Here is a 23053-nt window from a genome sequence, read left to right as displayed (position 1 = left end):
ATTGGGTGTGGTCCCCAACACTCATCCTGAATCCATTATCCTCACAGAGCCACACAAGCATAGAGGGTCCAAGTAACATTTCTCTCCCATGTGAGACAAGGAGATAAACTCATCACCCACCCTAAGTGTAGACATCTCTAACCCCCTGCAAAGTCCTGTATTGTGGGCCAACTCCTTCCCACACATCACTAGTCAGAGGGCAACTACAAGAACGTTCTCATAGCAGTGGTGATATGGTTGGATTGAGATCAGTAGCCTCTAGAGCAGTACACTTTGCAGTGAGGTGATGCTAAGAGGAGGGCTCCATCAAGAAGCTCCAGTACTCATGAACCTGAATCCCAGTAACACCAGAGTTGGACCATTCACCACAGCAGCTGATCCTGTTACAGGCAAACAGGCATCTGCACATGAAGTTAGAAGGTTCTATCACCTGTCTCAGAGCTGATACCAAGAAGGCTAAACATTATAAAGGAAGCAACAGAGTTGAAAGGTGAGTGAACCAGTCTACTTCCACAGGGTCTGTAAACCCCTCTACCCGATATAGAATGTGGATTTTTGAAATAATAATCTGATAATCACTAAAATAAACTGTTAATTATAAAGGTATTTTCAGCCCAAGATTAAATTATAGGTGATGGGACACTGGGTGCATCAGCTTCGTGGGCACTGGAGGGGCCTTTACTTTGGCAGGGGTGGGGGTGGTGGCAGCCACAGCCTGAGGATCAAACACATACCCTGCCTGTGTATGTAAATACAGTCTCACTGGAAGACAACACTGTAATATGTATTCATATTTTCTATGGAACTTTCAAACCCACACTGAGGAGATGAGAACAAGACTGATGGCCCACAAAGGCCAACACAGTTGAACTCTTTTTGCAGAAATTGTCTGCTAAATCTGCACCCAGGAGTTGCAGGCAGAGTCTCATAGCATTTGGTACAGCAGTGCCACTCAAAATTCAATTGTCTGTGGGTCTCCTGGGATTTCATGAAAATGCAGCCCCCTTATGCAAAGGTGGGGAGACACTAATGGAACATTTCTGAGGCTCCAGGACTTGCTGCTATTGATGGCAGCTGGACCACTTTGTGGGTGGAGGCTACAGATGCTCCCATATCCTCACAGCTGTGTGGACCACGGAATGGGTGTGAGCAAGCCCCCCAAGACAGGGGCCTCATCTGTCCTGAGGGCCTGAGTGCCTGTCTGTGTCCATTCTGCACTTCGGGTTTTCTGCCGGGTCATAGTCATTGAACCTCTAGGGAGCAGGTCATTTCTCATGAGCCCCAAGGCAAGCTCAGAGATACCTGTACTTCCAGGTTGGGCCACCGGGAGATGACTCCAGAGGTCTGACAGGGAGGGGAACCATCACCATAGGCCTGCTCGACTGCCCTGTTAGGATGAGCCCTTCACGTGCCCAGCCCCTCTATCTGCAACCATGCTGCGCAAGCTTCTTGAAATGCTAATGTTTAATGATTTTTCTACATGAAGAAAATGAGCTGGAGGGATTTTCACAATGCCCAGATATGAGACACGAAATATCTGCAAATAAAGAGAACACAACTTGGAGCTGCTCAGCCACTGAAGGGAGACCTACAGAACATCACTGGTGTCCAGGAGAAGAACAACCAGAGCCAGGTGTGCTGACATTTCATCAGTGGGAACCATCCAAGCAGGTGTTTCTTTTTAGTATTTTTCTAGTATTTTTTTTTGACACAGAGGGAGAGACCACAAGCAGGGGGGGAGTGGCAGGCAGAAAGAGAGGGAGAAGCAGACTCCCCACTGAGCAGGGATACTGATGCAGGACTCGATCCCAGGACCCTGGGATCATGACCTGAGCCAAAGGCAGATGCTTAACCAACTGAGCCACGCAAGCGTCCCTCTAAGCAGGTCTTGTTCCAGAGTTCGAACATTGTGTTCCAGGGCTCAGTGCTGATGATGAAGAAGCAGGTGATGATCTGAGGGTAAGCACAGGGATGTAAGGTGGGTGGAGAATGGTTAGAAACAGTGGCTCCTGCTTTAAACACAGCACACATCCCAACCACCTGTACTGGGGTGAACAGCTGGGGCTGCAGGCTGTGGTCCTCAGCCACAGCCCCACCTGAGCCCTGGTTGTTCTGAACTCAGGACCTTGTCCTGACCTCAGGGGCTCCTGTACCATATTCTCATCCTTAGCCCTGTGGTCTCCAGGAAAACACTCAGGCTGAACCAGTGTGACCTATGATCCTACCATAGCATTGGGGTGCTCTCTACTAAGGGGTGCTATTTCAGAGGAGCCCTTCACCCTAGGGGGGTTAGTCTCAGAGCTGGGGTTCACCTTGACCATTCTCCCTGATGCAGCAGCTGATAGTCCATGGAATCTGGTCAGGGCATGGGAAGGAGGGCGATTGTCCCCTCCTCAATCCCTACCCCACAGGCTCTTTTCTCAGGGGGACCTGAGAAAGCCAGTCTGGCAAAGGCCATGTTGCCCATCTCAATATTTCCCCCCTGAATTCTGTGAGGAAGGCACATAAATAAAGACAAGAGAAGGGACATCCTATGGCTTTCCCAGGAGACATGGACCTGTGTGGCCAAGAGCAATCTGTCATCACTGGCCTCTCAAGAGCAGGCAACTGGAATGGGGTGAGTGGGCAGAGGTAGTTCCCAGATTGGCCAGGGGGCTACGAGTGGACCCTGAGGATGGCCTGTCCAGCTGGGCTCCTATTGCAGCATCAGTGGTGGGGAGAGCAGTGCCTGCAGCTCCCTCACTCGCCTGTGTCCCTAGGAATGGCACTGTCATCTGCTTCACCTCCACGTCTGTCCCAAGCTGCATCCTCAGCTGTGTGACCCCAGGGATCTGCTGTGTGTCTTACATTGTTCTGCCCTGAACTTGCTTGAAAGGGACAGTTGTCAATGTCTTCATCAAATTTCCCACATCTTGTTCTTCTAAGCTGCAACTCCATGGAGAATGCCATTGTGTTCTTCTCCATCAACTGTAACAGACATCGACATTAACGTGAGAATCTGCCTCCTGGTTCCCTTGCACAGCTGCCAGTGTAGACCCATGCAGTGTGCGGAGAGCCCCAAACACTCCTCCACATAGGGAGTTGCCTCTGGGCCTGGATCAGCTTGCTGGGGGTAAAGCTAAGCTTGGGGAATTCAAACAAAGAGGCCTGTGTTTGCTGTGAGACCTGGGGTAGACGCAGGTCTGGTCACACACCATTTATACATCGCACCCTGCATCCCCATGTCCCCAAATGCTCCAGGGAGACCCAGCCTGACTTCTGGCATGCTTCTGAAGCTACAACAACACTCCGGGGGTCAGGTGCCTGGGAGGGTGTTGGCTCTGCAAGATTCTGCTGAGTAATGTCAGCTCCAGAGTAGGAGACTCATCTACCACTCCATCCTCACAACTTTCACTTGCTTGACAACAGGAAATACACCTGCAGTGCTGTGAACACTCGTGTGAGCCCAAGAGTGCCCACTTTCACACACAACCCTTATTTCCCCCAACTATGGCTTCCAGATACCTCTTGCCCTATTACAAAGTGAAGCTGGAATTTTCTGTATTCCTTTTTACTCTTCTCTGCTCAATTCTTTCCATTCCTTACCCACCCCCCACTCCACACTTAATTACTCCCAATACCCTAACTCAATGTGAGTGCAGATCTAGGGATCCCGGAAGTCCAATCTGCAAGAGCTCGGGTAGCAGAACCAGACGGGACCTGGCACAGCAGGAGGCTGGAGCTCTGTGCAGGGTGGAGCTCCCACTGTCCTTCCCTCAGGCTCTCGGAGCAGAGGGCCAGAGGGAGAGAGGAATGTCCTGGGCCCTAACATGTGTACACACACACACATGCTTACACACACATAATACACACAGTGACACACTCATGCTACTCACACCCACACCTACGCACACAGTCACACAAAGGGACACACACACTCACTCAAAAACTCATACTTACCCATATTCACACTCTCACATACTCACTAAAACACTCACACCCACACCTACACCTGACACACATACACACATGACCATACATGCTCCTGCTGCAGCCCACATGAAAACAACCTTCCTAGCTGCATTCTGTAGACACTCCATTACAAGGACACTGCCCTAGGATTGAGAACCATGGTCTGGGAAGAGTATAGAATAGCATCCATCCCCATAGGTGGAGACCACAGGGAGGAGCCCAGAGAAGAGGCCCGGAGGTCACAGAGGCTACTCTGGATGAGGGAGAATCCTTACTGCCCTGATCCTCAGGCCCTTCTCCCTCCCTTTCTCTCGGTATCTGTTCTCTGTTTCTGTTTGCATTTGTTTTACTAGATTATTTCCTCAAACCCTCTCCTCTGACATTTTCTCAATCGAGCTCCTCCTCCTCCTTTCTGTCTTGTTCTTTTCCTTATTCAGGATCTTTAGCATCTCATAGTCTGTATTTTGATCATCAATAAGTAACTTCATCAAATGATGAAAATTAGAACATCCTACCTGCAGTAGACATTGACCTGGGTATTTAAAATTTCAAATTCTTTCATAAAACTGAAACTTACTGTAGAGTTTGTATTTTTGCTCTATTTTATGGACTTCAGAACAAGATCCCTAGAGAGGACCCCCCCACTCCTGACCCTGACTTCATAGCAAGTGCAGATTATTAGGCCAGGGTGTGGTACCTACCAGCTCCCTCCTGGAATTCAGGATGCGCACCAGCCTGTAGGCCTTTGTGTCATTGCTCTGCAAGTTGAATATGTGTAAGGCATACTCCACAGTAGCAAGGAAGTAGCTCTGCATGGCTTTTTGGTTATCACTCTCTGCTTCCTCTTCGGATCTTGACCCATGAGTCACCCGGAACTGGGAACCTAAGAGAAGCAGAAGCAAGGCCCAGGGCAGAGGCTTCTCACCCTGCCAGTGTGGCATGACTATGCATATCTGGGAACCCAGGGGCTTTGCCCTTCCAGCTCAAGCTCCCTCCAAGCCTCCCTGGGCATTGGTCCAGTATAATAGCTTCAGAACAACTCCTCCTCTGGATATCCTCCCTGCTATCATACTCCCTTCCCACACGTCACCCTGCCTCCCCATTCCAAGCTGCATAATTGCCTCCTATCCAGAGACAGGAACAAGCCCAGGCAGGGTGGGTTGGAAAGAACCAGCAATGGGAGGGAGGGGTCCCCTGTAGCTGAGTCCCTGCCACAACATCCCTCTCAGCTCCTCGCTGGGCAGAGATATTATTTGGATGCCCCAGAATCAGAGGCTGAAACAAGGACACAAGAGCAAGAGGTGGAAGTGGAAGGTGACCCCAGGACATAGCAGTAGGGGGAGGGCCACTGAGATAAGGACAGAGCCAAAAAGGACAAGTGATCAAGAGCCAAATCTGGGGGAGACAGAGGCAACCTGCACAGAGAAAATGGGTTTCTTTGGAAGAAAGAAGCACTGAGGCCTTGATGACTACAAATGTCCGTGTCCCCCTCAGCTCCCCACCCCCCCTTGAGTAGTAGAGCAGAGAAGGCTCACTGGTTCCTGGGCTGATGCCAGGCCAGGAGAATTCAGGGTCCTGGAACCAGAAGCTTCCAGCTGAGCTCATTGCATCTCCCTTTGCACTTCTTGGCCCCTGGATGTGCTGCCATGTGCTCAGCCTGGGGCCTGGCTGGATGATGTAAGCACATGCTCTCCAAAGGTGTTGCAGCAGGGGTGAGCCTTGACACACACTGGGCCTATAGATCCCTTTGTAGGAGTTTGTTCTAGAAGAGGGAGGGTGGAGTGAGGGAGAAACAGACACAGAACAAAGCCAGTGAGCTCCCAGGGATGGCTGAGTTGTGACCATTAGGTGAGCATCAGTGCCCTCTCGTGGTGAAGGTCCTCAAGCCTCAGTGGACACAATTCCTGTGTGCAGAGTCTGGGTTCTAGAGAGGGGCCCTCACAGCCTCCATCTAGAGCAGCAGATGGGGCTCTGGAAGGACTAAAGAGCACATCTTTCCAAACGAGGCTTCAGCTCTGTGCTTGTGAAAGGCTTCAGCATTTGTCTGCCACTACTTGTGAACTCAGGGGGACCAGAATGCCCTGAAAGGCCTGTGGACACCCAGAGCCCTGGGCCTTTCCCCAGCCAGAATTCTGACCCAGTCAGTCAGGCAGGCCTGGAAAGTTTGCATCTTCACCTCCTCCCAGGGACTTCACCTGCTCCCAGGGGATGCTGATGGTCCTAGTCTCTGGACCACATGTTGAGGAGCACAGTTCAGAGTGAGTCCCTGAAGGTGGGGGTGGGGGATGCAGCTAAATCACCAGGAGAAGTCACTCAAGTGTAAGGCAAGGTCTGGGGCTGGGGATGGTGTGTGGGGGTCACACTGGATCAGGGAAGGGGTCAGAACTCCATGCCTGGTGTAGGGTTTGCAGACCCCCAGGCATCAGTGACCAGATGGCCCTATAGACAGAGAGAAGGCTGCTTTGAAGCTGACAGCCTGTCCTCACTGCACAAAGGTCCTCAGAGCTGGTGCCCTTCCCAGGACTTGGGTCTCTCCAACACAAGTTTTGCAATTCTAGGGTTGCCCACATTTAGGAAATGCTGCAAGGTGCCCTCAGCTAATGCTCTCCCCTGAGAACTTTGTCTCCTTGTTCCAGGGAATGTGAGCAACCCTGTGTTTTATCCTTCATGATTGTGATTTTTCTCTTTTGGCAAAGTTCTGTGGTCACTGTTTTATTGTCCCCCACCATACTCCATCCTGACAGGTTGTGTTGTGTTATTTGTAATGATAGTGATACTTTCATTGGTACATAGTCATCTCCAAACTCTCAGTTGTAGACATCAAATGTTACAGCTTTTGTATGTCAATCACACTTCAATAGAGCACATTAACCAAAATCAATTAAAAAAAAAAAGGAAAGGAAAGGAAAGAAAGAGGTCATATCATTTCTCAGATGGCTTTAAGTTTACACAAATTGAAGCTTAAGTGATATGGGTTTTTAGCCTGAGAATGATTGTGCATGTTTTGGGGTGGGATAGGAGTGTTTGCAATCATAGGGATGTCGCTGTGGATTTTCAGTGGTGGGGACAGGCTGTGGAGACCTGTGTGAAGTAGAATCCTGAAACAGATGGATAGATTGCAAACGTCCCAACAGAACCAGCAAATGCCCACTGAGGCCACTCACACTTTGCCATAGAAAGGGCCCAAAGAATACAGATCTGTCTTACATATGTCAGTGTCTTCCCCATCCAAGGGAAAGTCCTCACATGATCTTACAGTAGGGATGATTTAGACCTCTGTGCGCCACACGGGTCCTCACAGTACAGCTAAGAGGAAGTCAGCGTCTGGCCACATCCAGACCTGGGATCACAGGTGCATGGACACACTACTCTTACAAGTGTGTTTATACACTTGCCAAGTCCTTACTGGTCTGGAGTGGTCTTCCTTTCCAGGCTGAGAGCTACTAGCATATCAAGAAGGAATTAGAAGCATATCAAGCCAAGGAATGAGAAGAGTGAATATGTATCTTACCCTGTTAGAACCTGAAAGATGTAGGCACAGACATTTTGTAAGCCCTGAGTAGACCCAGAGGTATATGATCTCCATCTGGGAGCATACAGCAGCTTGTCACAGCCTTCTGTCTGGCCACCCCTCCATCTGGGATCTGGGATGCCTTTTCTCTAGGGACTCCTATTCATCCTTCAATGCCCAGGCCAAATGTACCTTTTCTCTAAGGCTGTCTTAAGTCCCATGACAAAACTTTGTCTCACTAACCTGAGTAATAAGTGCTTGTCTCCTGGGAGAAGCAGGGCTTTTATTAGGCCCACTTTTATGTTACTGGCACAGAGTGCCCCACATAGGCCGCATAGGAAGGTTTCAGTACCTGCTCACTGAAATGGGCCTGATTCCTTCAACCAAAACCCTGTATTTCTGGAAGCATTCCTTTTGGAAATCAGGAAATGTCAGTAGTGGCCAGGACTAAACGAACAGCTCTTCCCTGTGGAGACAAAAGTGATGCAGCAAGCAAGCTGAAACCACCATCTCTGTCCCAGATGCAGTCATGGCATTCCTCCCAGCTCCCTCCCTCTGACCTCATAGCTCAATACCTTCCAGGTGGTCTGACTCACTGCCCAGCTTTACTCTGCCCTACCTTCCAACTGTCCTGCACCATCTTGCCCAGGATTGCCTGTTTGGCTTCCAGACCACTTCCTAAGGGCCCTGCACCTCCAGCTTGACACTGCCCCACCCAGATAACCTGAGATGCTCGGGTTCCTGTGCTGGGAAATAAGACTGTGCCCAGAGTCCGTGTGAGCAAAAGAGGAAAACAGGGGCAGAGAGAACCCCAGGACTCAGCACAGAATAGAGTGATCACTGTCAGGTCAAAGGAAAGCACCGAGGAGGCAGGAGACCTCCAGGCCTAGCAGAGCTGCTCCACACCTGTCCCTCCCATCCTTGGGGCTTCCATCCGGAGAGCTCTTCTTGCTTGAGTCTTCAGGAGACATTGAATCCTGATCATTTAAGGCAGGCATCTCATTTAGACTTCTAGCTAATTTAAATTGATAAAGAGGAGTAACAAAAACTGAATGTATAAATGGCAAAAGGAAGAATAAAAAGGCCACAAGATATGTGATGCCTCCACCAGAAAATCACTTGCAGCATGTGCAGATGGAAAGTCACTGGGGTGGTTTTTCTCCTCCTTGCACCAATCCAGCCTGCTGTGTGGTTATGAGCCAGTGGTCTTACAAGTGCTGTAAGGTTCCACTTAGGAGGAACAGGCCCACTGGCCCCTTGTCCCTGGGCAGCTGGGCTCCCACCGAGCCAGAGTGCTGCCCCACACCCCTCCATGGCTCACTGTTGCAAACTGTCCTTTGCCTTTCTTGTGATCAGAGCTGGCCGCCCCATCTCCTTCATTGTTGTCCACATGAAAACAGAGGCTTTCTTTTGAACTGTGGGCTATATACAGCTTGACCCTTGAACAATGTGGGGGTTAGGGGCACTGACCCCTGTGCAGATAAATATCCATCTATAAATTTTAACAACCCCCCCCAAACTTAGCTAAGGTTGTCAGGAAGTCTTACTGATAATTTAATAGTCAGTTAACATATATTTTGAGTGTTATACATATTAAATACTGTATTCTTACAATCAAGTCAGCTAGAGAAAAGAAAACATTGGTAAGAAAATCATAAGGAAGAGAAAATATGTTGACAGCACCATACTGTGTTATTAATTGGAGAAATCCCACCTATACGTGGACCCATGGAGCTCAAATGCATGTTGTTCAAGGGTCAGCTGTATATGGGCAAAGTGGATTTGAAAACCGAAACAAGATGACAGAAAATCACCCAATCCTGTTATAAACGTGCTTGTGGTTGTTGAGATCTTGTCTCCTAAAGCGTCTTTCTCTGGCTTCCAAGAGACCCTGAGCTCTCTCACTTTTGCTCAATGCAGGCCTGCACCCACTGTGTCCTTTGACAAGCCTGCCATGTGCCCAGAATAGAATTTGTCCTGACAGCGCCCATTATTTTTCTTTCCTGTGTACTTTAGTTTTTTTTTTAACTTCAAAATATTCGCCAAAAATATAAAAAGTATGAAATGGTACACAACCACTTTTACTAGGTAAAATGTAGGTTTGCCTCAGCAGAACTGAAATTCAAATAACAGTGCCTTCAACAATCAAGAGGGTTTTTTTTTTTTTTCTCAATACAGACAGTAGCTGATATTCACATGGGCTCACTCTTGCCAGGTACTGCCCCAGGCTCTCTAGAAGCATTGTCCCATTGAAGCCTCACAGGAAGAAAGTCAGCTAAAATGATATATGTTATTAAGTGGCAGGCTTTTAGCATTTTGCATAAATAATATCATACTGCATTTCTGCAACTTGATGCTTTTACTCAAGTCATATTGGTGAGATCGCCCATGTGGGCACTTGTTGATCTAATGCATTAGAACCTTGTTGTAATTCACCACTGTTAATGAAATCATTCCCTGATGAGTGGCCCTGGATTGACCTACTCTTTTCCTGTTAAAGTTGGGCCAGCAACAGGCACTTTCATCCTGGTATCCATATGCACCTGTGTGAGTTACTCTAGGGTGGGGCCTGGAAGGAATATTACTGGGACATGGGATAGCCCCTCCAACAGTTTTATTAGGGATCACCATGCTAATGATTTCTGTCGTTATACAGATTACATTGAAGACAGCTTAGTGTATCAACATTTTTGTTGAGGGTTTGTGCTCTTTTTATGTTTGTTTTAAAAATCCTCTCCCATATTCTTCTATATTTTCTTTGAACTGTGTTATTTTCTTTGCTTTTCTCCTTTATGTGTGTGATCCAGCTGGAGTCTGAGTGTGTGTTAGGTGTGAGGTAGGGATCTAAGGCTTGACATCCACTCCTCCCCACCCCTGCCAGCCCTGGATGCACAGCTGGCTTTTCCAGCACTCTTCATGGAACAATTCCTTCTTTACTCCCAGATTCTAATAGCCTGTCTGTCCTACGGCCATTTTCTAAAACATGTTGGTTGCTTTTGAGTCTCTTTTTCTACTCTACTGGTGGGTGAAGAAGGTACAGGCTTAATATAAGAAGGTGATCATTTGACCTTGGCCAAAAAGGGAGTATAATGTCAGGACACATTACTAGGCCTAGGTCTTGCCTGCTGCCCAGGGCTGCTTCCTGCCAGCTCCTAACTTGTGGTCAGGGGGCCAGTGGCCCTTTGTGATCTCCACTCAGACCCTGGCTTTGGGGAAGGTGGTTTGAGCTCAGGTTTTAGGAAGCCCTTCCTGGATTAGCCATTATAACTTAGTATCCCCAGCACCTAATCCTACAAACTCCACCTTATTCTTTTATCATTTGGAAATATTAGATTTCTTATTTTATCTTTTTCTGAACTTTTGTGGGTTTTATTCTTCAAGGAGTTTGTTTTCCTGGGAAGTTTTAATTACCTCTTGGATGCAGGCAAGCACTTGCCCAGAAGAGCAAGAGAAAAAACCTGGGGTGCAGACTCAGAATATGAGTTGATTGCAAAGAAGCTGTTTCATCTTTGTATCCATTTATAGAGGCTGAAGGTTTTAGATGATTTGTATGGTCAATATGTTGTAGCTTATAGAAACCTTGGAAGGAGGCAAAGCACAGTTGAGGAGGTCTTTGGAGTTGGACACACCTAAGTTTGGGTCCCATTTTGCACCTCTTGCTGGTTGCAGCACTGGGACACATTTTTACTTTACATGAACTTCTGTTTCCACAACCATGAAATTAGAATTATCTGGTATCTTACCCAAGTGGTTGTTATGAAGTGAATGAGACAATGTACAAAAGACAATGACAGAATGCCTGGCAGAACTAGACACTCAACAAATTATATTTGTGGTGTTTGATTCTTCTCCTTATTGGAAAAGGATCCCTCAGGAGCCAAGCTTGTTTCTAACCATCCTCATCCCCAGGAGAAGGCAACTGAGCTAAGGTGTGCACTACATATTCTGAGCTGTGGGACTAGGGAACCTATAGAGGAGGAGGGGAGCAGAGATTTCCATGGCTCTGTTACTATCTATCAGGTTCCCTGGGGTGGTGTGAACACAGAATGTGGCACTGTTGTTTGGCTTTAAGTTTAGACTTCTGGTCTGATTCATGTTGAAATAAGAGCTTAAGAAAACTTATTCTAGAGAATAAAATATGATTTTTTTTTTTTTGAGAAGTTCTGGCCACCAAACTCACCCTCTTGAACTTCAAATTCAAAGTGTTGAGAAGCTTGGGTTCAAGTCCTTGTGTTCTGACCTTGCAACTGGGAGACCCCTGTCCCATACCCAGGCTTCCCAAGGCCCCTTCCCCTCTTCTGTGGCATGGTCTTGTGTGAAGTTTACATGAAAGGCACGTGCAACGAAGCTGTGTGGCCTCTCACAACACCAGCTAACTGCTGCCTCATATAGTACCTGTGTTCTCTGCCCCAGTGTTGAAATCTAAGCAGACTTGGGTTCTTCTTGTTTTCTACTGGGAGCAAGTTTTATTGCATTACAAAATAAGGCCTAAGCAACAGATGCAATCATTGGCAGAGGCCCTTGAAACCTTCTGTCCAACCACTCTGTTTTATTTTATGCTGACCTCTTGTCACAGAAGCCCTGTCTGCATAGCCTGTCAGGGTTGTCCTGCCTTAGACATTTTATTCACATTGTGCACGATATCCTCAATTCTTTTCATTTTGACAGTTTTTGGGCAATGTTTACTGCTGCTTCTTTCAAAACAGTCTCTTTAAACCTGGCCAATTTGACAAATGTGTCCTTTTTGCCTTCTTTAATGGCTCTCCAGACATGGACAACGGCTGCTTTCTCCTTGAAATGGTTCCATTCAGAGTTCTTTTTGGGTATCCTGCAACAGTTTCCATTGACTCAGCCAAATTTCCACTTCCTCAAATAGCATTTGGAGATCAACCACAAATGTCCAACACTGGCACTTATTTTGGAAACATAAAACAGTCAACTCACTGCAAAGATAACACCCCTTTTTGGGGAACAAAACACTAATTCAGTCCAGTTTCCAGCTTTTTGCTTTTCCAGACACATCAGCTGCTCTTGACTAAGTGAATGTCGTTCTTAAGCCTCATTGCAATCCATGTGAATTCAGGCTAAAGAATTAGGTTTGGGATATATACCTCCAATTTCCACACACAGTGGTTCAATTTAAAGGATAGCATATAGTAGAATTGAAATAGAAATATCAAATATGGGAGATGGGTTTGTGCCTGTTTGGATCAATTGCCACCTTTCATATCAGAGATCAGACAGATCTTGTCCAACGCTGACAAATACAGCTAGAGTGTTATAAGCCTATAGCCTAGACAAGTCATAAGGGAAGACACGAGAAGAACTGGAGCATAGCAGCCTGCTCTGGAGCCAGGACAGTAGCATGGAGCAGATGAGACTGTTGTTTTTTCTCTTAAGCTCATCTGCACTTCCTATTATGTGCAGATATTACTTTGACAAAAATAAAATAATGGTTCTCAGCTTTTTTTTGCATCCTGCTGACTGTAAAGGGAAGTTGTCAGACTTAATAGAGTGATGAAGGTTGGGGGCCAGGGACAAGAGGGTAGGTTAAGGTGAGAGAGTATCTTAAGGGATGCTCTGACCTCCTTAGGGGTGCTTCCTCTTCCTTAGAGGGTGTTCTATCCTCCTTAGGGGTTGTTCTGTTCTCCTTAGGGATACCCAGGTGAGCAGCAAGACAGGACAGGACAGCTCCTGGAAAACCCAGTGAGTCATTCAGCGAGTAATTTGTGGCCCTTGTCTTTAGATTTTCCAATTAAATGGTCTAAGATAACCATGGGGAGTTCTTCATTCACTACCACATGTTTCAAGAGCCTAAAGCCTGGGTCTTCACAGTCAAATTCTAAGGTTGTAGAGTCTGCCTTCCTGCTTCCCAGTCTAAACCCATCTCTGTGCTCCTGTCTCTGTTTCTGGACATTCTTCCTCGGAGGTTGCACATTACCCTCTCTCATGAGATTGCAAGATTGTTTTGGAATTCAATTCACAGCAACATTTACTCACTCTAGCACTAAAAAACAAAACAACAACAACAACAAAAAACCCAACCAACTGAAAAAACAAAAAAACCCAAGAAACCAAAGAAATCCTTAGTGAAATCTCAGAGCACCGATTTCAGCCCCAGCACAGGTGTGCTCTGGCCACAAAGACTTGTCTGTTCTATGTCCTTAGATGGGTATTAAAGTCCTGGAGATGTGACCAATCTCAAAGTCTACTTGGGTTCTGGAGGGGATGGTCAGGGACTATTTGATCCAATCTTCCTTATGCCATAGGGAGACCATCAAGCTCCACCAGACCCTGCAACTTCAAATTGCAAGTTACTTTTAGTGTACTCTGCTCATCTTTTTACGGCATTGCCTGCAATCTGAAATCTGACTCCCCACCAGAAACACCTGAGAGCTTAAAAATGTATACAGATGCTGAGGCTTTATCTGATAGAGTCAGACCCTCTGGCAGTGGAGCCTAGGAACCTGCATTTTAAACAAATCCTCCAGGTGATTCTGATGCAGCAGCAAGGGCATTATCTACAGGCCAGCCTTTGGAAACCATTTAGAAGACAGTCTCAAGGGTCCTCTGAATTCTCCTGTCTCATGATCTTTTGAGTCAATGAATGCATCCCTAACATAGGGCAGCATGCCTGTAGGAGGAGGATCTGAAGGATCTTGCCATACCTATGCCCATGCCATACCTCTTGCAAGTTGTGATTGCTTTTGGGACCTGAAAGGAGCTCTTATGGGAAGAGCACACATGATCCTGCCCCTCACTATGACCCCTTTGTGTCCCAGACCAGCAAGTCCTTGCAGGAAGAGTGCAAGGCCTCTTGTGGAAGGTGAGAATCCTCTTCAGAAATCCACACTCCAAATCCTGCTCTGCCCACCCCAGTCTTGGTGATGTGTAAGACCTTGTCCTCTTGGGAAACTGTTTTTGGCATGAGGTGAGACTTCAGTGTCTGCAAGTATGAAGATGTGACTGATGCAAGAAACACTCTAGGGGAAAAATAAATTTGCCTCAATTTGGAGGGTTTTTTTCTACGCCATTTTTATTGTGGTAAAATGTACCTAACATAAAATTTACTATCCTAACCATTTCTAAGTGTACAGTTCAGTGCCAGTAAGTACATTCACATTGCTGTGAAACCATCACCATCATCATCTTCAGAACTTATTCATTTCCCCCATCCGTACACAGCTCCCCATTTTCCCCTCCCCCCAGCCCTTGGCAATCACCACTCTGCTTTCCATCCCTATGAATTTGACTACTCCAGGCCCCTCATATAAGTAGAATCGTAGAGTATTGGTCTTATTGTGACTTAGCATATTATCCTCAAGTTTCATCCCTCTAGCAGGTGTCAGAATTTCTTTCCTTTTTAAGTCTGAAAATATTCTATTGTATACATACACCATATTTTGTTTATTCATTCATCTGCCCATGGTCACTTGGATAGCTTCTACCTTTTGGCTATTGTGAGCAATGTTGCTATGAACATGGGAGTACAAATTTTCTTTTGAGTCTCTACTTCCAATTTTTGGGGGTATATACCCAGAAGTGGAATTGCTGTATTATTTGATGACTCTATTTTTAACTTATTGAGGAACTACCACACACGTCATACCATTTTCCATAGTGGCTATACCATTTTACATTCCCACAGCAGTGCATAAAATTTCCAATTTCTCCACATCCTCACCAGCACCGATTATTTTCCATTTTTTTGTTGTTGTTTTCCTTTTTTTAAATTAATAATCATCTTAATAGGTGTCAAATGGTGTGTCTTGTGGTTTTCATTCGCATTTCCCTAATGATTAGTAAATGCTGATCATTTTTTAATGTGATTATTAGCCATTTGCATATTTTCTTTGAAGAAATGCTTATTAAAGTCTTTGTCCATCTTTAAATAGAGTTTGTTTTTCTGTTGTTGAGTTGTAGGAATTCTTTATATATTCTGGAAATTAATCCCTTTCAGGTATATGATTTGCAGATATTTTCTCTTGTTCTGTGGATTGCTTTTTCATTTTGTTGATAGTGTCCTTTGATGCACAAAACTGTCCAGTTTATTTGCTTTCTTTCTTTGGTCCCCTATGCTTTTGATGTCATATCCAAGAAATCATTGCTAAATCCAATATCTTGAAGATTTTCCCCTATATTTCCTTCTGAGAGTTGTATAGTTTTAGCTTTTACATTTAGGTCTTATAACCATTTTGAGTTAAATTTTTGTATATGGTGTTTGGTGAGGCCCAACCTCATTCTTTTGCATGTGGATATCTAGTTTTCCCAACTCTTCGGGTATTCTTGTCTTGTTTTAGCCATTTATTAAAAATAATTTCTTTTTCAACTGAGTGGCTATTGGTACGTTTGTCAAAAATCATTTGACCATATATGCAAAAGTTTATTTCTAGGCTCTTCTTTCTATTCCATTGATCTATAGGTCTTTCTTTATGTCAGGACCACACTGTTTTGATTATTGCAAGTTTATAGCCAGTTTTGAAATTAGGAAGTGTGAGACCTCCAACTTTGTTCTTCTTTTTCAAATTTGTTTTGTTTATTTAGGGTCCCTTAAAATTAAATGCATTGTAAGATGATTTTTTCTATTTCTGCAAAACATCACTGGGATTTTCCTAGGGATTGCTTTGAATGTTTAGATTGTTTGGGACAGTAATGCCATCTTAACGATATTGTCATCTCTTCTAGGGCACAAGATGTCTTTCATTTATCTGTGTCTGCTTTAATTTCTTTTATCAACACACTGCAGCTATCAGTATATAAGTCTTTGATCTCCTTAGTTTATTTCAAAGTGTTTTATTATTTTTGATGCTTTTTTTCACTTTCCTCCAAAACAATTTTATTGGGTATTACATTCCTATTTCTAAAAATAAAATGGTTTTCTTTCTTTTTCAGATTGTTCATTGTTAGTGTATAGAATACAAATGATTTCTTATTTTGATTTTGTATCCGCAACTGCTGAATTTATTAGTTCAAATATGTGTGTGATCTGTAGGGTATTGTACATATAACATCATGTCATCTACAAACAGAGATAACTGTACTTCTTCCTTTCTAATATGAATGGTTTTTGTCTTTTTTCTCTTGATTCGTTGTTCTGGCTAGAACTTCTAGTACTGTGTTGAATAGAAGTTGGAAAAGCGGACATCCTTGTGCTGTTCTGACCTTAGAGAATAAGCTTTCATTCTATCACCATTGAGAATGGAGTTAGCTGTGGGCTTTTCCTGTATGACCTTTAGTATGTTGAGGTAGTTTTCTTCTATCTCTGTTTTGCATTTTTTATCATAAAAAAGGTACTGAATTTTTTAAAGAGATCTTGTTATTTAGAGTAGTTTTAGGTTCACAGCAAAATTGAGCAGAAGGTATAGAGATTTCCCATTTACCCTCTGCCCCCACACATGTGCCTCCCACATCAACACCCCCACCAGAGTGGTTCATTTTTTTACAACTGATGAACATACATGGACACATCATTATCCCACAAAGCCCAGTTTCATTCTGTGAGTTTGGACGAATGCATGACAGTTATCCACCATTATGGTATCACATGGCGTAGTTTCACTGCCCTAAAACTCCTCTATGCTCTTTTTCTTCCTGTTTCCTCCTTAATCCCTGGAAACACTGATCTTTTTCTTGCCTTTATAGTTTTGCTTTTTCCAGAATGTCATCTAGCTGGAATCCCAGTGTGTATGTAGCCCTTTCAGATTGGTTTATTTCACTTACTCATATGCGTTTAAATTTTCCCTATGTCTTTTCACGCCTTGATAGCTCATTTCTTTTTAGTAATACATAATATTTTGTTATGTGGATGTACCCAGCATATTTATCTATTCACCTACTGAAAGGTGAATGTCATTTGTTCCTGGGCTTTTCTTTGTTAGGAAGTTTTTGATTACTGATTCAATCTTGAAAATTGTCTTAATGTTGTTGGTGGGGGGTGGCGAGGGAAGAAAAGAAAGAGGAGTCAATGTAGTTTTCAGTTTGGGTAGTAAGGAAAAGATGGTTCCATTAATAGAGATGAGGAAGTTAGGAAAAGAGAAAGAAGGTAAATTAAAAAAAAAGGAAGTAGGTTGAGAGGACAGGAGGGAGAGAGGGGAAAAAAGATGTATTGCTGTAGCAGCACATGGCATGCAATAACCTACTTAGTTGTCCTATCCTTGTTGCCTTCAGAGGGAATGTACTGAAATAATGTAAGTAAATTTGGTCATTCAGTAAAAGTCAATTCTTTTGGTCTATATCAGTAACCCCTCCGAATTAAATCTAAGAGAGGGCTATACAATCTTTCCTTCCTCCCAACCTTGTCATCCAGTTATAGAAACAAGCCTCAGATCCAACTCTTCCAAACACTCACACATTAATATGCAGGCACCAGACAGTCCTGTGGTCTCCCCTGTAGCTCAGTCTCCATTCTCCAGCTGGTGTTTGCTTGAGAGGGTGACTCCAGGATAAAGACATTCTGTGGATCAGACTGGCCTTCCCTGGGCTTGGCTCAGCATGGGGATCACCAGGAAGTGGAGTGTCACATGGCCAGCACAGGCATCCACTTTGAGCATTGCCCCAAGATGCTGGGGGTTTCTGGGCTTGCCTCATTTATCCAAGGGTGGCTAAGTCTGTGCAAATTTTTTTCAGTCAAACCTTATTATTATTTCTACACACACAATAGTAAATTCTATCAGCTTTTTTTGCTGATTAAACCTTCTGGTGTAGGTTTCAATAATGGTAGATGTTAACTTGTCTGCCATTTTGCTAATTAGTGACTTCTGATTCCAATGAATCACCTTGAGATGGAGATTTCTGACTGAGCGCTGAACATTCACAGCTGTTTTTAGATTGTGTAGAGTTTATCTCTGAGAACGCATACACTTCCCACTGTTTATGCTGAAGTATTTTGAAATGCATTACCACATTGACCAACACTGTCTAATAGAAATATGTGAGTCATGTGTGTAATTTCAAATTACCTTGGAGCTGCATTTTCGAAAGTAAAAAGAATCAGGTGAAGTTAATTTTAATAATATATTTATTTAATCAAATGAATCCAAAGTATTATCATTTCAAAGGTAACAATATAAAAATTATTTAATAAGATGCTCTGTAGTATCAAGTTTATCTTGATTCGGACACTAAATTTCCAGCAGTTAAATTTGAATGCAGTCCTACCAAAACAACAAAGTTGTGTTTAATGAAAAAAGTTTTATTCTGCTCAGTTTTAAAATTTAAAACAAAATTAAATAAATTAAAGATTCAACTACTCAGTCACACATGCTACATACAGTTCAAGTGCTCAATTGCCACAAGTGGATAGAAAACATATCCATCATCACAGTGACCTGTTAGATGGCCCCAGGACAGACAGGTTGATGGGAAGACAATATAATCTCTGTTTCTCAGTGGGGACCTCAGACTTAGGATATTTTCATCACCTCCCCAGGTTGCCCAGGTTTCCATGTGGAGTTGGATGACTTTCTTTTCTCTACACCCAAATGAAATTCTCCAAGAAGAGGTTGGGAATGGTATTCAAACTAGAGATGTGGAAATAGCATTCATCTGAAAGGACAGGCTTATTGTATTTTTAAAACCAAATAAGAGCTCTGAGAGAGAAGGGAAAAAAGAAAAGCAGGGCTTCAAGGCCATTTGAAACAGGAAAAAAGGAAGAAAGAATTGTCAAAGGAGAAAAATATCAGAGGGAAGGAATAAGGGCTCCACTTAGGGAAGAGGGTTAATTTTATAGGCAGAGGAATGCCCTGCCTGCATATTTTCAAACACAGGTAAGAATGTTAAGGTAAAAGGTAAGGAAGAAAAACCTTAGGGAATTAGGGGGAAATATGGTTATTCCCATGGAAATAGAATGTGCTTGCCTTTGTTAAGTTTCTTTGTCCTAGCTGGAGGGAACAGTGGATAAAATAACAGATATGATCACTTGGAGTTTTAGTTAATCTGTGGCCCACAAGGGAATTCCTTATGTGAAAATGTAGAGTCAAAGGGCAGATAGATGTATCTGGAATGATAGGACTGTTGCACCACATCTGGTCTGCTCTGCCAGGGATTTTTCACTTGTCTGACTCCTACTCACCCTCCTTTGGGGTGCTGACTCACACATCATAAAACCCTGAAACTATATACCTTAATTTCTTTGAGATATAATGTCTCCTGCCTTTCCAAGCCAATGAAGGGTCTAACCCATCAGAGAGCCAATCCCCCTTTCTCCATCTCCTTTCTTCATATACACATATTTAAAGAAGGAACAAAACTATCAAATAGTGGAAAATATTTTGCACACATGCAAGCTGAGTTTGAACTTATTTATTTATTTATTTTTATTTTTTTAATTTAAATTCTATTTAGTGAACATGTAGTGCAATATTGGTCTCAGGAGCAGAATCTAGTGATTCATTACTGACATAAAACACCCAGTGCTCATCATAACAAGTGCTCTCTTTAATACCCATCACCCACCTAGCTCATTCCCCACCCACCTCCTCCATCAACCCTCAGTTTGTTCTCCATAGTTAAGAGTCTCTTATGGTTTGTTTCCCTCCCTCTCGCTCTCTCTTCTGCACAGAGAAGGAAACAATCAACAAAACTAAAAGGCAGCCTAGGGAATGGGAGAAGATATTTGCAAATGACCTATCTAATAAAGGGTCAGTATCCAAAATTTATAGAGAACTTATCAAGCCCAATACCCAAAAAACAAAAAATCTAGTTAAGAAATGGGCAGAAGACATGAATAGACACTTTTCCAAGGAAGACATCTAGATGGCTAACAGACATGAAAAGATGTTTAACATCACTCATCATCAGAGAAATACAAATCAAAACCATGATGAAATACCACCTCGTACCTGTCAAAATTAACAACACAAGAAACAAGAGATGTTGGAGATGTTGTGGAGAAAGGGGAACCCTCTTACACTGTTGGTGGGAATGCATACTGGTACAGCCACTCTGGAAAATGATATGGCGGTTCCTAAAAAAGTTGAAAATAGAACTACTGTATGACCCAGCAGTTGCATTACCAGGTATTTATCTAAAAGATACAGACATAGTGATTTGAAGGGCCACACACACCCTAATATTTATAGCAGTCATGTCTACAATAGCCAAAATATGAAGAGAGTCCAGATTTCCACTGATGGATAAGTGGATAAAGAAGAGGTGGTATATATACACAGTGGAATATTGCTCAGCCATCAAAAAGAATGAAATCTTGCCATTTGCAATGATATGGATGAGCTAGAGTGTATTATGCTAAGTGAAATAAGTTAGTCAGAGAAAGACAAATACCATGTGATCTCACTCCTATGTGGAATTTAAGAAACAAAACAGAAGAACATGTGGAAAGGGGAAAAATGAAATTTTTTAAATATATCTTGAACAAGGGGCTGCAACTGCATTCTCCAGTTGTCAGCGACTTCTGCTTCTTGGCCGCAAAGGTCCCCTCTCAGTGTGCTGTAATGCCGCCTTGGAGCCTCTGTAGCACTTTTCTGCCAGCTGCTGGGTTGGGGTGGAGGGCAGGGCGGCACCAGCAGGAGACTGCCAGGTGGGAGGAGGCAGGAGGAAAGACATCTGAAAAGAGATTGGTCTCAGAAGGCTGTGCATATCCCAAGGAAGTAGATCTAAGACAGACAAGAGCAGGAAGATATTTCATGGAGGTGGAGATTCCGTCCTTGATTCTAATTCCAATATAAGGGTGATGGTACATTTTGCATTCATATAAGGTCAGTTCAGTTTAATTTCATGTACAGCGAAGTATAACTTATAGAATATAGGAAGCAGAGACACTCATATATATTTTATTTATATGAATAACAATTGTGTCCATTTGCTCACTCTTCCTCTATCTATTCTCTTTAACAATAGAAGTCTTCAGGTCTTCAGCTCTGACTTGGCACATGACCATCTGCCTGGACACCAGCTCCCAGGCCCCTTGCAGCTGCGTGTGGCCCAGTGAGTCCTGACTGGCTGAGGGTGTGGACCCCTGAGGATCATAAACTCTCACTGATCTTTATTCCCCTTTAACCTTTTATTTGACATATTTTCAAACTTACAAGGAAGCTATAAACATAGTACAAAAACTCCCATATATCCAGATTCACCAATTATTAACATTTTTTGCTATACTTTTATTTTTTCTTTGCATATGTATTTTATAATGATGTATATACCCCTAAATACTTTAGTTGTGTTTTCTAAAAACATGGACACTCTTTTCATAAACACAAGACAATTATAAATATCAGGACACTTAACCTTGATACAGCATTAATTGTCAATCTACAGTCCATGTACAGATTTTGTTCAACTCATGTCCATCATAGAAATTATTTTACCAGTCCAAAATGCAATCTAGAACCTCCCATTGTATTTATTTTATTTTTTCCAGCTTCATTGAAGTATGATTGGTATACAAAAATACACATAATTAATGTATATACCTTGGTGACTTTGGATATATTTTACGTTTGTGTTACCATCACTACAATCTGAGTAATAAAACCATCTACCACCTCCCAAAATTTTCTTGTGCCCCCTTTCTTTTCTGGTAAGAACACTTAAAATGAGATCTACTCTCTTAACAAATTTTTAAGGACACAATACCTTATTGTTAACTATAGGCAGTATGTTGTGCACCAGATTTCTGGAACTCACTTGCCTTGTAAAACTAGCTTTATACCCTTTGAACAGCAACTTATACCTGCACCCCCCACACTATCTCCCAGAAACCATCATTCTATTGTCTACCTCTATATCTTTGACTATGTTAGATGCCTCATCTAAGAGGAATCATGTAGTATTTGTCTTTCTGTAAGTAACTCATTTCATCTGGTATAATGTCTTCTAGATCCATCCATCGTGTCACAAATGGTAAGATTTACTTCTTTTTAAAGGATGAATAATAGTCTACTGTGTGTGTGTGTGTGTGTGTGTACCGTATTTTTTTATCTATTTATCTGTTGATGGATATTTAGGTTGTTTCCATATCTTGGCTACTGTGAATAATGCTGCCATGAACCCAGGAGTGCAGATATGTCTTTAAGATCCTGATTTCAATTATTTTGTATATATACCTAGAAGTAGGATTTCCGGACCATATGACAGTTCTATTATTAATTTTTTGAGGAAACTACATACTGTTTCCCACAGAAGGTGTATCATTTTACATTACTACCAACACTGTATAAGTTCCAATTTCACTATAACTTCCCCAACAATTATCTTTTTTTTTTGATAATAGCTATCCTAAGGGATATGAAGAGACATCTCATTGTGATTTTTATTTGAATTTCCCTGATGCTTAGTGATGTTGGGTATCTTTTTATATAACTGTTGACTATTTGTATGTCTATTCAAGTTCTTTGATCATTTTCTAATTGGATTATTTATTTATTTATGCTATTGAACTGTATGAGTTCCTCATACATTGTGGAAATTAACCACAATATCAGATATATGGTTTGCAGTTGGTTTCTCCCATTCTGTAGATTGCCTTTTCCCTCTGTTGATTGTTTCTTTTGTTGTGCAGAAGTTTTTCAGTTTGATATTGTCTCACTTGTTTTTTTGTTTTTGTTGCTTGTGTGTTTGGTGTGACATTCA

General features: G+C 43.2%; 1 protein-coding gene across 2 annotated transcripts; it reads right to left on the bottom strand.

Moving 5' to 3' along the window:
• Positions 1-1446: 1446 nt before the first annotated feature.
• Positions 1447-17829, bottom strand: LOC114224538 (cystatin-9-like). 2 transcript variants are annotated; one of them, XM_028123776.2, is made up of 4 exons: positions 17811-17829; positions 4653-4834; positions 2848-2967; positions 1447-1953 (listed from the first exon to the last, which is right to left on the bottom strand). In XM_028123776.2, the coding sequence occupies exons 1-4, from the start codon at positions 17812-17814 to the stop codon at positions 1849-1851; spliced, it is 411 nt and encodes a 136-aa protein (XP_027979577.1). In that variant the 5' UTR covers positions 17815-17829; the 3' UTR covers positions 1447-1848. The 2 variants fall into 2 exon arrangements, with proteins under 2 accessions (XP_027979577.1, XP_027979576.1); XM_028123775.2 differs by lacking the exon at positions 17811-17829 and having other exon boundaries at positions 4653-4907.
• Between the last annotated feature and the right edge of the window lie 5224 nt (positions 17830-23053).

The sequence above is a fragment of the Eumetopias jubatus genome, unplaced genomic scaffold, assembly GCF_037043125.1.
Source record: "Eumetopias jubatus isolate StellerSeaLion01/CBP00866 unplaced genomic scaffold, mEumJub1_p1.0 scaffold_9, whole genome shotgun sequence".
NCBI classification, from domain to species: Eukaryota; Metazoa; Chordata; class Mammalia; order Carnivora; family Otariidae; genus Eumetopias; species Eumetopias jubatus.
Note: the sequence above shows the minus strand (reverse complement) of the source record. Positions and strands in the feature narration are given on the sequence as shown.